At 37.0% G+C, this 17,117-nt stretch overlaps 1 protein-coding gene across 1 annotated transcript; it reads left to right on the forward strand.

Annotated features, from left to right (window-relative positions):
- The first annotated feature begins 5,847 nt into the window (after window positions 1–5,847).
- LOC114191025 (methylcrotonoyl-CoA carboxylase subunit alpha, mitochondrial) lies at window positions 5,848–16,599 on the forward strand. Its single transcript, XM_028080163.1, has 16 exons — window positions 5,848–6,230; window positions 6,312–6,433; window positions 6,544–6,691; window positions 7,186–7,323; window positions 7,568–7,663; window positions 7,750–7,809; window positions 12,826–12,918; window positions 12,998–13,109; window positions 13,715–13,816; window positions 13,961–14,097; window positions 14,545–14,779; window positions 14,859–15,025; window positions 15,119–15,235; window positions 15,358–15,600; window positions 15,700–15,795; window positions 16,189–16,599. The coding sequence occupies exons 1-16, from the start codon at window positions 5,895–5,897 to the stop codon at window positions 16,195–16,197; spliced, it is 2,211 nt and encodes a 736-aa protein (XP_027935964.1). The 5' UTR covers window positions 5,848–5,894; the 3' UTR covers window positions 16,198–16,599.
- The last annotated feature ends 518 nt before the right edge of the window (window positions 16,600–17,117 follow it).

Raw genomic sequence — 17,117 nt, forward strand, 5'->3', positions numbered from 1 at the left:
TCATTTTGTAATAATTGCAAATAAGCTAGTTTGATACATTATCCTTAATATTCCTGTTTCATGGAATCCCAAAAATTCTTTAACATGTATTTGTTGATTATTGTTTCTAGAATTTGTAATAGCCAGGAGCGTCCCGACCTTAAGCGATCTGTGGCCCATCTATGGTCGGCCCAATCACGCCCAGGGTCAATATTAAAAACGACAAAGGATCACAGCGTCAAGGTGGATCTAGCGATCGCGTGGGACACGGAGGAAATCTCGTTCCGTACGTGGCAGAACCACCTCATCACGTAGTCGGGTTTGACGGAACTACTTCGTCACGTGGTCGGATTCACTGAAACAACACGCGAAAGGGTCGAAGGGGAAAATTTCTGGCATAAAAGGGATGAACTAAATGTGAATTGGCATGAAATCTTTTTTGCTCTTGCTGGTGCTCGATCGGTAAACAAACGAAAAACAATGTGTGAAACCAATTACCGTGTTGGCAAGAACAATTGGCGCCCATTGTGGGACCCTGGTAAAACAGATTCCTAGGCCCTAGAAAATAACAACCCGACGTAAGAAATAGCGACCCGACATACGCAATGATGGAGAGTCCAGAGCCGAGTTCAACTCATCAGACAAACCATGCGCAAGATGCGCAACCAAAATCGACGACTACGAAGTTGCTGCAACAGATTTTGGAATTGAGGTGAGAGAACGAATTGATCTGCCAGAGAGCTGAAGAGGCTCATCGCCGTGTTGAGGAGGCCAATGCAGAACATGCCGCAGCTCGTTAGGAAACGGCTGAGGCTAGGCAATAGATGAACGAGACCCTTCGGGGTCAGGACGCCCTTCGACAGGCCAACGACAACCTCTTACGGCGCATACAAACTCGAGACAAGCATGAATGAGGTCGACGTCTTGAGGTCGTCGAAACACTTTCGGGAACGGCTCTGAAGTGGTTCAGTAGCTTGCCCCGTTCCTCTGTCACATCTTTCGTGATTTTCACTCGAGCGTTCTTGGAAAAGTTTGCGGCTAACAGGGTCAAAATCCCAAAGGTGGTAGATCTCTTTGATGTAAAGCAGAGGTTGGACGAAACTTTGAGGGATTTTTTGAACTGTTTATGCTATGCTTGCACTTGCATCACGAGTCTGAATGAAGAATTTCTAGTAGATGCATTCTTGAAAGGATTAACGACAAATTCGTTCAGTGAATCGCTCGTCCGGATTCCTGCCTTATCATTGTCGGAGATACGACTCCGAGAAACCACCCATATAGAACTAGAGGATGTGATGAGGCAAAAACATCGACAGGAGAAAAGCACTGTAACGGGATCCAAGATACGAGACATACGACGTGCCTATGACGACTCTCCGACCAAGAGGCCCGACAAAAGGTATGCCCCTTATGTGGCCCAAGCATCCGCTACCAGGCCGGGTCGGGGAGCAAAGGTTGATAGACGGCATGAACTGCTCAAGGTTCAAACTCAAGACGAAGCTCTCCTCGATAAAGAAACTGTGAAGGCCCTCAGATGGCCAGATCCTACCAACTAAGCAATGCCTCACATTGGCAAATCAACTATAGAGGCTGAAGGGCGGAGCACAAAAAAGGAAATACATTCGCGAGCGCGACCATCGTAAAGAATCCAGCAGCAGTGAAGGAAAGTTCGATCACGTGTCACCTGTACTGGGAGATTTGAATACCATAGCTGGGGGATTTGCTGGCAGAGGAGTCACGTCCGCCAGCAGGAAGAGATACACAAGGAGTGTGATGACCGCCTCAGCAATGTGACAAAAGAAAATCCAACTAGCCCTCACGTTCTCGGATGAGGATCGGAAAGATGTCATCCACCACGATGACGATCCAATGCTGGTATCGGTAATCTTCATGGGAAGATGCGTCCATCGGGTATTGGTCGACCAGGGAAGCTCTGCCGACGTCATGTTCTGGGATGCGTTCACGGGATTGGGAGTCCCACAAGATCAATTGCGGCCTTTTGATGGAGTTCTAATTGGTTTTGCTGGCGACCCTGTAGAGGTCAAAGGTTATGCCGATATAAGGACAAATTTTTCGGATGGCGAGGCAGCAAAGACAATAGTGGTACGATACATAGTCGTGAAGGCTCCGTCCTCATATAACATTCTCCTTAGCCGACCATCACTTAATCGACTAGAAGCCGTGGTTTCCACAACTCACCTAAAGATGAAATTCCTGACAAACGATGGTCGTGTCGCCACACTGAGGGTTGATCAAGCCATAGCTTGAAAGTGCTATGAAAACAGTTTGAAACTACAAAGGCCCATGTATGCTCTATCCCTACTCAGGTCAAAGGTGAATAGTGCACTGGATTTCGATCCGCGGATCGAACGCGACGATAAAAGACCTCAACCCGTAGGGGCTTTGGAGGAAATCGATCTGGGAGACAGCAAAAAAGTTAAGATTGGTAGCGACTTAAACTTAAAGACTTGAGCCAAGCTCACAGAGGTTTTGCAGAAGAACAAAGCTTCCTTTGCCTGGTGTGCAAGTGACATGGTAGGAATCAACCCAGAAGTCATAGCCCACCGACTTAACATCGACCCACGCACCAAGCCCCGGGTGCAACGGAGAAGGAAAATGGAAACCGAGAAGTTTATGGCAATCCGGGAAGAGACCAATAAATTCCTATCAGTCAGACACATTCGGGAGATCCAATACCCTGAATGGTTGGCCAACGTAGTCATGGTGAAAAAATCAAATAGCAAATGGAGGATGTGTGTAGATTTTTCTGACCTCAACAATGCTTGTCCGAAGGATTCATATCTGTGGTCAACATCGACATGATGGTAGATAACGCTTCAGGATGCGGACTACTCAGTTTGATGGACGCGTACTCTGGATACAATCAGATTAGCATGCATCCAGAAGACTAGGAGAAGACGGCGTTCATGGGGGAAGCAACTACTTATTGCTATAGAGTCATGCCTTTTAGCCTGAAAAATGTCGGCACCACTTATCAACGCCTGATGGATCGGATATTGAAACCGTTGCCTCGCCAAAAAGTTCAAGCATATGTAGACGACATGGTAGTTACCTCCCCCGAAGCTAAAACGCATTCCACCGACCTTGCCGAGCTATTCGCCACCATAAATGGCTATGGGTTGAAGCTTAATCCGGACAAATGCGTATTCAGAGTAAAGGCAGGTAAATTCTTGGGTTTTTTGCTTACAGAAAGAAGAAATTGAGGCCAATCCTGACAAGTGCGCAACAATCTTGAACATGCGGAGTCTGAGCAATGTCAAAGAGGTACAACGACTGACAGGACGTATGGCTGCCTTGTCCAGATTCTTATCGAGGGTCGGGGACAAAGGACACCCATACTTCGAGTGTCTCCAAAAGAGGAAGAATTTTCAATGGTCAGATGACTGCGAATAAACTTTCTCACAACTGAAGGAACATCTCTCGAGCCCTCCGATGTTATCCCGACCTCAACCAGGTCAACCTTTGAAATTGTACGTGATGGTCACAAATAGGGCCGTGAGCTCGGCCCTCATGCAAGATCAAGGAGGAGAATAACGACCAATTTACTTCGTTAGCAAGACTCTGCGAGGGGCGGAAGCTCAGTATCAAAAACTAGAAAAGGTAGCCTTAGCCGTGGTGATCTCCACACGAAGGTTACGCCATTACTTCCAAGCTCATTCCGTAAAAGTTATGACCGATCAACTGATTAGGCAAATTCTTCAATAGCCTGAGGTATCCCGTCTCCTTATGAAATGGGCCATCGAGCTTTTAGAATATGACATCTCGTTCGAACCACGAGGCCCTATAAAAGCTCAAGTGTTGTCCGACTCTCTGGCCGAGCTGACTCCGCTGACAATGGAGGACAATAAGGCTGGCAGATGGGTTCTATCAGTTGATGGACCGACGAACTCAAAGGGAAGCGGAGCTGGAATAATTTTGGAAGATCTACAGGGTGCTCTGATGGAGCAGTCACTCTGTTTCGCTTTCCAAGCAAGTAATAACTAAGCAAAATACGAGGCCCTCATAGCCGACATGCTCCTTGCCAAGGAGTTAGGCGTGAAGGAGTTGATAGCGAAAAGTGATCCCTTACTCGGGAGAGTATCAAGCTAAGGATCCTCTACTTTCCAGATATCTAGATTTCGTCAGAACCCTAGCGGTCCATTTCACCTCGTTTAAGTTAATACACGTACCCCGGGAACAAAATTCGCGCACTGACTTATTGTCTAAGTTGGCGAGCTCATCCCGACCAAGACGCTAAAGATTGGTCATACGAGAAACCCTAGTAACACCCAAAGTCACAGATGTCGGATTGGATGTGTGTTCAATTAACACCGACTAAGTGGTTGATCGTATCCCATGCTCGTGGTTGGCCCCATACCTTTCATACTTGATAGATGGTCGCCTCCCATTTGACCCCACTGAAGCTTAAAACGATCAGGAAAAACACGGCTAGGTATACCATCATAGACGGAGGCCTTTTTCATCGTGGGTCAGCCGACCACTGCTAACCTGTGTCGCATCGGAAGATAGGGCGAAACTAATGTCCGAGCTCCACGATGGTATTTGTGGCAACCACATTGGGGGCAGGGCGTTATCACACAGGATCTTGCGGGCTGGATATTACTGACCCACATTGAGGCAAGATTGTCATGATTTCACAAAGAAATCCCCTCAATGTCAACGACATTCCGATCTCCACCGAGCTCCACCTAAATACCTACACTCCATAAACACCCCTTGGCCATTCATACCTGGGGAATTGACATTCTGGGTCCTTTTTCCTTTGGCATCACGATAACGAAAGTTCTTAATAGTCGCTATTGAGTACTTCACAAAGTGGATCGAGGCCGAACCTGTGGCAACAATTACAGCGAGCAAGGTTAAAATATTTCTCTGGTAAAATATCGTTTGTCGGTTCGGAGTCCTGACCTTAAAGCGATCTGTGGCCCATCTATGGTCGGCCCAATCATGCCTAGGGTCCATATTAAAAATGACAAAGGATCACAGCGTCAAGGTGGATCTAGCGATCACGTGGGACGTGGAGGAAATCTCGTTCCGTACGTGGCGGAACCACCTCATCACGTAGTCGAGTTTGACGGAACTACTTCGTCACGTAGTCGGATTCATCGGAACAACTCGCGAAAGAGTCGAAAGGAAAAATTTCTGGCATAAAAAGGATGAATTAAATATGAATTGGCATGAAATCTTTTTTGCTCTTGCCCGTGCTCGATCGGTAAATAAACGGAAAATAGCGTGCGAAATCAATTACCGTGTTGGCAAGAACAGAATTAAACTAAGACCTCAAATAAATAATCTTGAGCTTTCAAATTTTTCGACTTCTAATTTTCATGAGCTTTTTGTCGTGTCGTACCTACCTAGTGAAAAAAAAATATCTATTACCATCATTCAACAATTATAATGACTACCAAATATTTGTTCTCCTATTTGAAAAGAAAAACTCAATTGTTATGCTTTAATCTATATCTTCTAATAAGCTCCACAATGTAAGCCCTACAAGAAGAAGAGTAAGTTGGGAGAAAAAAAAATGATGTATCTTATTAAATTGGAAACTGTTGGTTTATATAACTTTACAAAAACTAAAATTTGAACACCAAAAAAGAATTACCTACAACTAACATCACAAATTTAAAGGATAACAGTTACATAAAAGTAGGAATTCATTTAACCAAATAAAAACAAATTTGAATTAATCCGAACATACTTTTATATTGCTGATCTAACGAATGTCTTTTTCATCCATATCCGATCCTCGTCCCACTCCATTACAGCGCAGCACACTTATCGGTTCGGAACTTGGATTGGACAAAAACACCCTCATCAGTGTCCGATCATGGCACGCATTCGTATTATAACAACACACTCTCTACATTCGCCACATCTACGAACCTACCACCATGGCTTCTCTGGCATTACTCCGCAGAAAGATTATCATCACCCGCACCACGCTCTCCCACTCGCACGTGTGCGCACGAGCATTCTCCAACGCCGACAGCAACAGCCATCGCATCGAGAAGATTCTAGTAGCTAACCGCGGTGAAATAGCTTGCAGGATCATGCGCACCGCACGGAGGCTCGGCATTCAAACCGTCGCAGTGTACAGCGACGCCGATAGGGACTCGCTACACGTGGCCTCCGCCGACGAGGCCATCCGAATCGGGCCGCCACCGGCGCGCCTCAGTTACTTGAACGGAACCACCATCGTCGACGCCGCCATTCGCTCCGGCGCACAGGTCAACCCTCTTCACTCCCTTCGTTTTTCCTCTTTGTCTAATTGCCAATCCAATGATGACACGTGTAGTTTCGGTTATTAGGCTATTCACCCTGGGTATGGATTCTTGTCCGAGAGTGCTGTCTTCGCTAAGCTTTGTGAGGACAGTGGTCTCACGTTTATTGGGCCTCCTGCATCTGCAATTCGTGACATGGGAGACAAGAGGTACCGTAGAGTTAAATTTCATCATGATGTGTTATGAGTGCGTTTTCTTCTTATCCTTTTCTAATTATTTTATTCTATTTATTTATTTATTTTTGCATTGATGATGGCAGTGCATCGAAGAGAATAATGGGAGCTGCAGGGGTGCCTCTTGTGCCTGGATATCACGGAGATGATCAAGATATTGAGAGAATGAAGTTGGAAGCTGATAAGATTGGATATCCAGTCCTAATTAAGCCAACCCATGGTGGTGGAGGAAAGGTGCTTCCGATCTCGACATTCACAAGTTATTCCGTTTCCTTATCCTTAATCTAGTTGCTGGGGTTTGCTACTTTTCTTTATTTCATATTCAATCATAGAAGTACTCTCTTAGTTGGATGTTTATTAATAGAACTGTAAAAAGTGTGTTGTTACCTCCAGAATTTAGTCTGAACTGTGTAGGTTTTTTGCATTCCCTGTGGTTCTGATCACAAATTCCTCGTGATGGTTTTAAGTTGCTGTGATTCTAAATTTTTTATGGGGACCTTGGTCATCTCGTTTTCACTGATAGGTGATTGCTTAATGCGGATCATTATTATGATGTGTGGTAACTCATTTAGGTTTGTTTGTACTTGTTTCAGAGCTGAATGTTTATTCTGAGAATTCTGGATTTCTTTTATGGGGAAAGTAGATGATTGAGAGATATTTCTGAGAATATCTATTGCTGAAAGCTTACAGTTTCACTCGGTTGAATTTGGGCAATGTGAATATTGTAGGGTATGAGAATTGTGAACACTCCAGAGGAGTTTGTTGAATCATTCCTAGCAGCACAACGGGAAGCAGCAGCTTCTTTTGGTGTCAACACTATATTGCTGGAGAAGTATATTACACGGCCAAGACATATAGAAGTCCAAGTATTATGCTCATTTTTTTATCACTATACTGTCATATTTCTCCTTGAAGCTTCATTGGTTCCTTACATTTCTTCTGAAAACTAAAAGTTCCTAGTGGTGGATAGTCTTTTAGATTAGTCCTGAAACTCTGTTTTTACCTATTTCAGAATTTTACTGGAACAATGGCATTAAAGTACTGGCATCAATAGAGAATGTGATGTCTCACTGCTTGGATTTTATTACAGACTACTTTCTGTTAATGTAGATATTTGGGGATAAACATGGGAATGTTCTGCATTTGAATGAGCGAGATTGCAGTGTTCAGAGAAGACACCAAAAAATAATTGAAGAAGCTCCAGCTGTATGGCTTCCATTTCATGTCTTTGATATTTAGTTTCCTTTTTAAATTTTGCTGTACTTAAGAACTTGTAATAATTCAATTTGCAGCCAAACATTTCTGCCGACTTTCGCGCACACTTAGGTCAAGCTGCTGTTTCTGCAGCAAAGGTAAACCCCTTTTATTTGAAAATGCTAAACTGTACTTTCTCAGCCACTTTCAATAGTTTTTCATCAAGTGTTCAAGCATTAGGAATAATTGGTTCTTTGGTTTATGCTATGATGTACTGATACTTTAATTTGGGTCACGTATATATGTCAGACGCATATCCGTGTCCGATACTTTAGAATACTTTATTGATACTTACCATTGAAGCATCTAATTTATAAAGTCGTAGTAGACTACAAGAAAATATTTGAATAATGACCAATTTTAGTAACAAAATATAATTAGTTACTATACTGACCAATTCATAAACTAAACATTATTGGCAACTAATAGTTCAAAAAATTATAATTGGCCTCTAAATTTATAACTAAAGTAGACCAATTTAGGTACCAATTTATAAACTACACATTATTGTCAACTAAAATAGTTCAAAAAATTATAATTAGTCTCTAAATTGATAAATAAAGTAGTTTCTATTATTAATTGGTTTTTAAATTGGTGACTAACATTAGCTACCAAGGTTTTGACTACTAAAATAAATGGTCTTTAATTAGAAAATTGGTCTCTAACATTTTTTGTTATTAAAATTCGTCATTGTTTAAGAGTTTTCTTGTAGTGGTACTTTTATGATGACAATAATTTATATTTTTTATGTTGAAGACTTTAGTACATATGATTTTAATTTAAATTCACACAATAACAATCGCTTATTTATTATGTTTCTAAGAATTATTGTACACTTTTCATTATGAGTAGATAATGAATTTAGGATGGAAAGCTTCATCAAATTAGATTTGGGGTTATCTAGAGAGGATAATTGCATCATAACTACTTTAAAATTTCCTAATTAGCTTTTGCATTCTAGTATTTTCTGGAATAAATTACTGTGTTCTGTCTCTATTTAGGATAATAGTATACTGACATTTTGGTATGGTTTTATGTGTTTTAGAAGTGTATTAGCGTTTTGTTTTGTTTATGTTATATGTTATGTTTGTAATTTATAATTCTGTTTTGGAATTATATGGACATTTTAGTATCATTTTAAGTTTTTAATGTGATTTGCTACGGCCCCATATTAGAATATATTTTCCATTTATCTTATTATGTGTAATTTTAATAACAAATTAATTTGAACTAAAATATGTATTGTTATTGTTTACAAATTTAACTTAAGTACTATTTTGAATAAATAAATTTGAAAATTTGTAATTATCAAAATAGTTAGGAAAAGTATTTAATAGATTAAGTTGCAATTTGTCATATTTTACATATTTGTTCCTAAGTAATAAATTTATTACTTTTTTCAATTTTTAAAGGTGAAATGCGAAATCTCGAGTCATATTCATATAAATAAATTATGACATTTCCATAAAATTATGATGTAGGTAGGTTAATAAAACCACAATATGTTGTGCAGTTTCATGTTGGTGTTTAGTATTTAGTTAAGAGATGTATGAATTTAATTTTGAAAAATCTTATCCAATTATTGGAAATGAATTAAATTCAAATCCATTCCAAATCTAAAATATTGGATTGAAATTAAATCCAAATCTATATTTTGTGAAAAAACTAATTTGGATTTTATAAATCGAAATCTAAATAATTGGATTGTATTGTTGTATTTTCAATTCATATTTTCTAAAATAAAGTTTGAATGTTTATGATTTGGTTTTTTAAACTTTAAAATTGTATATTCTTTTTCGAATTCAGCTTTTACTAAAATTTTGTTGCATTTATGTAAGTAAATTAAATGATCATAGTCTTGCCTTGCATCTTTAGTCAGTAAATTTCGATATAAAAAATTTGTAATGTGTCCCTAAATTTAAGATTACCTTGTATATTTTGCGAATGCAACTTTAAATACAATTATATACATACTAACTTTGGCTACTCGTGTCTATAAAGTATATTAAACACACTTTCCACAATACCAAAAACAAAAACAATTAATGAAACCTATATACCAACATTACAAAAGCTTAAGTTTTTTTTTTTTTTCTTACTTAAATATCTTAGTGATCTTGCAATCATTTCTTGATCATTATATTATGATCTTTTAATCATTTGACTTAGATCTTAACTCTGACTCATTTTGTAGGAAGAAATTCTAGAAAATATCATTTAAATAATTATTAATTTAGTATAACCTTGGTTTATTATTTATTCAATTTAAATTGCACCTACTATTGTGATATTGCAATCATTTTACTTCTTTCTTGATCATTATTTATAATCTTTTAATGATTTGACTTAGATCTTAAATCTGACTCATTTTGTTCGAAGGAATTGTAGAAAATATCATTTAAATAGTTATTAATTGAGTATAATCTTGATTTATTATTTATTCAATTTAAATTATACCAACTAAATAAAGAAAACAAAATAGTACATACTCCATAAATTTTCCTTGAATTTTTTGATATCTATTTCATCGTCATTTATTTGCAACGCAACTTAGAATTGTGACACGAGTGTTAGATATAGAAACTAGCCATGATCCTAAAAGTTTAATTTAAATAGTTCTAATTGTTTTGGACACACAACTAACATAACATTTAAACTAAAACAATTAATTGGAAGAAATATTATATTACCTCTTGTAGGCTTAATCTTTGCTTGTGTTAGATTAATTATGTGGTCTTTGAATTATGTTTTTCCTTCCAATAAATTAAAAACTTTGTTGCTCTCAACCAATTACTCCGCCACCACATTAAGAAATAGGAAAAACAGAACACAATAATAACTAATTTTACAGGCCTCAATGAAATGGAAGGTATACATTACTCTTACTCACCTTGGATGTATCACATTAAAAATAACATTTTCTAATTACAGTCTACTTTTAACAGTCCATGACACAAATCATATCTAATAAAAAACAATATGATCACTACTTAATAAAATAATTTGAATAAACATTTTCTTAAGACAATAAAAATGCAATTTATATGTACCAATCAATGCATAAATAGAATAACTTCTAGTTATTATTTCTTTTATAATTTTAAATTTGTACACCAGAAACATTAGCAATTTCTTTAGGCTATATACCAATTGCACTAATAAACAATTAGTTGTAGGGGTGTTCACATACCATATATTGCCCTTGATTTTTGAGCATTTTTAAAATTGTGCATGATATAAGTTTGAGTCTTTACTAATTTTTTCCCTCAGAAACCTACATTCTCCTTTCTTATCATGGCAGATGTCATGTTAGCCTACAAATATGCAGCATAATAAGTACATGCTAATTACCTATAAATAACTAGGTTTTAATTATAATTACAACAATTGCAGTACCAAACTCAACATATCAGTAAAGTTGCTAGCCTTTGTGTGCAAATAGGTTAGTAGGGAAGCAACATTTCAACAACATTTCGAATTACATAGAATGTCAAACATACATGCATTTATTCATGAGAACAATATGTAAAAAAACAGAGCAAAAATGTTATATTTGAGAAACTCCTAAACTACTGAATCCTGAAGTATGCACTTTACCTGATCCTGAAACTCTAAAACTACTTTATCCTCCCTACAAATGTCAAAATGACCAAAGTCAACCATGAGACTATATGAAATGGAATTCAAAAAAATAACATGAAAATTTTGCATTTGTTAGATGAATTTGATCTAAAGGCCATGAATCATGTATGGAAACTCAGTGACATAACTTGTATTTAAATCTATAGTAAAAGTTTATAACACATGGAACTACTCCTTTGCATATCCCAATTCGATATGGTGAAAAAGGTATTCCCTTTATCAGTTTGATAAACTTAATATAGTAATGACAAACCTTATGATAATTTAACAATTTTCCTAATATAATGTTGACCCTTAACTGTTGATGATAGAAAGTACATGGATAAACACAATAGTCATAGACAAAGTAAGAAGGTAATTTTGCAAGGAATGTGGATAGGTAGGCGCAGGAAGCAGTTGAGAAAGAAGTGATGAGGTTTGATAGTGGGATGAGGAAAACCTATAAATGAATGGTTTAGAAGTTGTAATGAAAGAAAATGTATCATGCATATATTAGATATTCTACTAGGGAAGCCAGATTTTGATCTCAATCCCTTTAATAACCTATACTGTCTGAAGTGAGTTAAATTGCTGAACGAAACTAGAAGCCCTACAACTATTGCTTGGGCTAACCGATTATGCAGGGATCCCATTTTTCTACAACAACTTTTAATTTCAAATTCTTGCGATTCGAAGACAATTAGTATGTTAACTCTTACCCTTTGCTTCAATCTTATAAAGATCCGAATTCCTACATCTGCTTTATTCTCAAACTCACAAAAGCAAGTTGATATAAACATCTACACAAAGATCCAAGTAAAGGCCACACTTACGTAAATACACTACTGAGACATTTAAAAAAAAAAAACCTATATTAAAAAATTAAGAACCATCCAATTCCAAAAGGATGCAAGAATCACAAATTGTATTCAAAGAAAATTAATATGTTAGCTTTTACCTTTGGCTTTGGTCTTAGTAAGACTTTAAGCTCTTACATTTATTTTAGTGTCAGACTCATAAAAGCATGTTAATATAAATACCCCCGCAAAGGTCTAAGTAAAGGAAACAAAGGTTGCTCGTGTTATGTTGTAATGAAATTGATACTTATGTTTGGAGGTCTAAGGTGTGTTGTTGTAGTACAAATGCATTGGCATTGGTAGGCTTTTTGGATAGTTTGATAGTTATTAATTATTTGTTCGCTTAATAGCATAAATATACAAATGACTTTCATGCACACTTAGGTGAGGCTTCTGTTTCTGCAGCAAAGGTAAAGTCCTTTTATTTCAAAATGTTAAATTGTACTTTCTCAGCCATATGCAATAGCTTCATCAAGTGCTAAAGGATTTCAAGTAATTGGTTCATTGATTTTGGCTGAGTCTGAAAATCTTTAGATAACTTGTATTCATGACCAGATTGATTTAGAATTTTGTTGGCAATTTTTCTTTTCTATTTTATATTAGCCACTGATTTCATATTTTTTTTTATGGCTGAAGGCAGTTAATTATTACAGTGCTGGGACTGTGGAGTTTATAGTTGATACAGTCTCTGACGAGTTTTACTTCATGGAGATGAATACACGTCTTCAGGTGCTTGTATTAATTTTTGCTGTCACTTCATCTTAGAATCAGCGCTTGCAAGAAGTGTAAGATGGGGAATTTGATACAGGTTGAGCATCCTGTCACAGAAATGATTGTTGGTCAGGATCTTGTTGAATGGCAAATTCTCGTTGCCAATGGAGAAACTCTTCCATTGAGTCAATCACAGGTACCCATATCAGGTGATGCTTCCTTTCCTATCTTTACTTTCTTCCTACCCTTTTTTCATTTTTAAGTGTAGCAGTGAGGGTGAATTTGAGAGTTTGCTTTGCTTAGTTTCATATTAAACATAATGAGTTTTTGATGTCTTAGAATTGACAGTTGGATCTGTATTTGTTCAACTAAAATATGTGCTTAGATTATACATTTGGTTGCTTTCTCAGCTACTAAGCCAGAAGACAGAAAAGTCACAATATGTGTAAAATAATCTGTATAACTGGTATGAATAGGTTTAAATATTTGATTTAATCTGAGTGTAAACTATAGGCCTAAATTATGTTATATACTCAGCAAAAAGAAAAAGAACTCTTACCAATATTTATGACTAATTACTGGAGGTCATCTTAGTGACATCCTCTAAAATTGTATGCAATGATTAGGCAAACTGAGCTGGTATTTCTGAAAATTAACAAAATTAGAATTTTTTTTGTAAACCACTATTTATTGAATTGTGGTTTGTCAACTCTTTATTATACTATCGCGAGAACATGTGTAAAGTTCCATCCATCTATTATGCAGACATTAAAGTTTCTGTATATTATAATTCTTTTTGTGATGGCATTGGCAGGCCATGCTTTTGAAGCTCGAATCTATGCTGAAAATGTTCAAAAAGGGTTTCTTCCAGCAACTGGAGTTCTACACCATTATCATGTCCCAGTCTCATCTGAAGGTCAGATATGCAAAATTAAATTGCTAATTTATTTATGGTGGATCTAGAAATTTTCCTCAGTGCTTTGTTTGAAGAGCATGAAACTCCAATTTAGATTTGTGGATCTTTCTTTTTTTGCTTACTTAAAATCTGCTGTTTTGGCAGTTCGGTTGGAGACTGGGGTTAGACAAGGAGACACTGTTAGCATGCACTATGATCCTATGATTGCTAAGCTTGTGGTGTGGGGAGACAATCGTGCTTCTGCATTGGTCAAACTGAAGGATAGTTTGTCAAAGTTTCAGGTAGACTAAAATTTTTTGTATTACCTGTGTACTATGTGAAATGTTGGTGAGATTTTGCAGTAAATTGACTTTTTCTAAGTTGAGATGTTATATTAGTTACCCTTTATTAGATTCTATATTTATAACCTTTGGGGCAAGGGTGGACATGGTCCAGATGGGGGTGATGAAGTGTTCAGACATGTAAGAAACTAAGGGTGTTTGTGTTGGGTTTTGGAGAAAAAGGGAAGGAAGGGCAAACTTTTATTTTTAAATTAGTAGTTATGTTATATTTTTTATAAAAATAAACAAAAGCCCCTTCAAAAGTCAAATCCTAAACACTAGACATTTCATCCCCCTCTCCGTATACAATAGAGATTGAAGTAGTTTTAAGTAAAAAAACACTTTCTAGCTGTATCATGTCTTTTTAAAATTTGCTCATGTTTAAATTGCTAATATCTTCCTGTACAGGTTGCAGGTTTACCAACCAATGTCAACTTCATTCTAAAGCTAGCTAACCACGGGGCATTTGCAAATGGCAATGTGGAGACTCATTTTATTGATAATTACAAAGAAGACCTCTTTGGAGATGCTAACAACTCAGTGTCTGTCAAAGAAGCATACGAAGCTGCTAGACATAATGCATCTCTAGTGGCCGCATGTCTCATTGAGAAAGAGCATTTCATATCGGCAAGAAATCCCCCTGGTAAACTGTCTCATTCTTGTTTTGTAAAGTACGGAGTTGCTTTTGTTTATTTCCTTGATATTTACATCTGTATTTTCAGGGGGTAGCAGCTTACTCCCTATATGGTATTCTTCTCCGCCTTTTAGAGTTCATCATCAGGCTAAGCGTAAAATGGAACTTGAATGGGAAAATGAATATGATAGTGGTAGCTCAAAGACCATGATGCTTACCATCACCTGTCAGCCTGCTGGGAGATACCTGATTGAGGTACTGTGTGAAATAGTAATTTTTTTTCCTGTTTAATTGTGCCACGTATTATCTAAAATGTTGATTCAAGATGATATTGTTTGTTTCTTCCAGACAGAAGAAAATGGATATCCTGTTTTAGACGTCAAAGCATCATATGTAAAAGATCGCCATTTTAGAGTTGAAGCTGGTGGTGTAATCAATGATGTTAATGTAGCTGTTTATTCAAAGGTAAATGTTTTCCACCGCATAGTTGAATTTTGAGTTTATGTGGATTGATTTGGTAAAAACATCTTGATTGTCAAATACATTTCTTCAGCTTATAAGACAAGTTTGATTTTCCTGGAACTCAGGATCAAATAAGGCACATTCATATTTGGCAAGGATCCCATCATCATTATTTCAAAGAGAAGTTAGGCCTGGATTTATCTGAGGATGGAGAATTACATGATAAACCCAAAGTTGAAACATCTGCCAATCCTCGAGGGACAGTTGTGGCACCCATGGCAGGCTTGGTAGTTAAAGTTCTAGTGGAGAACAAGACAAGAGTAGAGGAAGGTCAACCTGTGTTAGTATTAGAAGCAATGAAGATGGAGGTTTGTACAATTGCTCTGTGACGTTGGAAACTTCTCTTTATCTGCTTTATTTATATATTCAGAACGTTATATATAACCAACAATGTTCTGTACTTCTAGCATGTTGTAAAGGCACCATCTTCTGGTTATGTGCATGAACTTCAAGTCACGGTTGGTGAACAGGTTTCAGATGGCAGTGTTCTTTTCAGTGTAAAGGTTAGTTAATTACCTTTGTTATTCTTTTCATTAGCCATGGCCAGGTTATTCTACCAATTCTTTTTGCTTTCATGTTTCAGTATCTAATTGTATCACATTGTTTCAATATTATTCTGTTATGATGTTGATGTTTATTTCATTTTTTGTTTTGCAATGACTAATGATACTTAAAGACAGTCTGCTTGTTTAAATAGGTAAAAATAACAATGCAGATGGAAATGTGAATTTATGTGGACTGTGTGTTGAAATAAATTATTCTTTTGCAACATTTATATGTTTAATTAGCATTTCTCATTATATATTATTCTTCAACATTACTGAATCTGGTAATAAAGTATGTTAGTGTCCACACTTCTTAGATCATGAGTAATGCTGATTGTGGTGCTTGGACAGGATCAATAAAATCTCACACGGATTACAGCTTTACCTTTATGTCAAGATTTTGGCAACAGGGCCTCTATCTGAATGGATACTTGCTTGCACACAGGAGGAGGGACAACCGAACGCCTTGAATTTGATTACTTAGAAGTCCTTGTAACTTAATTTTTCAAGTTACAAAGGATGACATGTACTCTACAATAATGCAAATAGTTCCTCCACTAACTAAATAATAAGACCACAAATTGCTTCATGTTTATATATTCTTCCATCAGTCTTTTTCCATGCGCATACGCCTAAAAATAATGGGATAGTCAGAAACCACCATGTCTTGGGGAAAACAAGGACACTGCTACCAAAGTGAAGAGCCAAAATTTAAACTTTCACGTCTTTGGTCTCATAATAGAATCACACATTGATTTTTAACCATAGGTTTTTCCTCCATAATTTCCTAAACATGCTGTTGTTATTTGAATATGTTTTGTTGGAGTTTCAGAGGAAACTTCAAATCTGGAATATATATATATATATATATTGTCATTATAACTGTAAGTGATGTGATGATACATTCGGCAGATGCCTGTTGTGTTGTAGAGTATGTTCTGGGTCACAATGTTTTCTTCTTCCGAAGATGAGAGAGATCATTGCTTGCTCGATCAACAAACAGCGTGAGATTTTCATTAGTACATTGTTTAGGAGTTTAGGCATAGAGATCAGAGATGCATGAGCTCTTTTCTTATATTGCAAAGAAAGTACCCCTGAAATCCAACTTTAACCTGAAGACCGAGCCAAGTGTTTAATCGTCGGATCCGGATAAACTGTTTTTTTTTTCTTCAACTTATCACATTGTATAACAAACTTTAACATAAATAATTTTAGAAAAAAAATTAAATAATTTTGTTACTTAAAGTTAGTTCATACTCAAGTAAAATGTATGAGAAACT

Source organism: Vigna unguiculata, chromosome 7 (genome assembly GCF_004118075.2).
Source record: "Vigna unguiculata cultivar IT97K-499-35 chromosome 7, ASM411807v1, whole genome shotgun sequence".
Classification (NCBI taxonomy): Eukaryota; Viridiplantae; Streptophyta; class Magnoliopsida; order Fabales; family Fabaceae; genus Vigna; species Vigna unguiculata.

Excerpts from the sequence above, each read along its gene's own strand:
- LOC114191025 (XM_028080163.1), top strand. The coding sequence starts at position 5,895 with ATGGCTTCTCTGGCATTACTCCGCAGAAAGATTATCATCACCCGCACC. Across the intron at positions 14,780-14,858 it reads ATCGGCAAGAAATCCCCCTG|GGGGTAGCAGCTTACTCCCT; the intron begins GTAAACTGTCTC and ends CTGTATTTTCAG. Across the intron at positions 15,236-15,357 it reads ATGTAGCTGTTTATTCAAAG|GATCAAATAAGGCACATTCA; the intron begins GTAAATGTTTTC and ends CCTGGAACTCAG.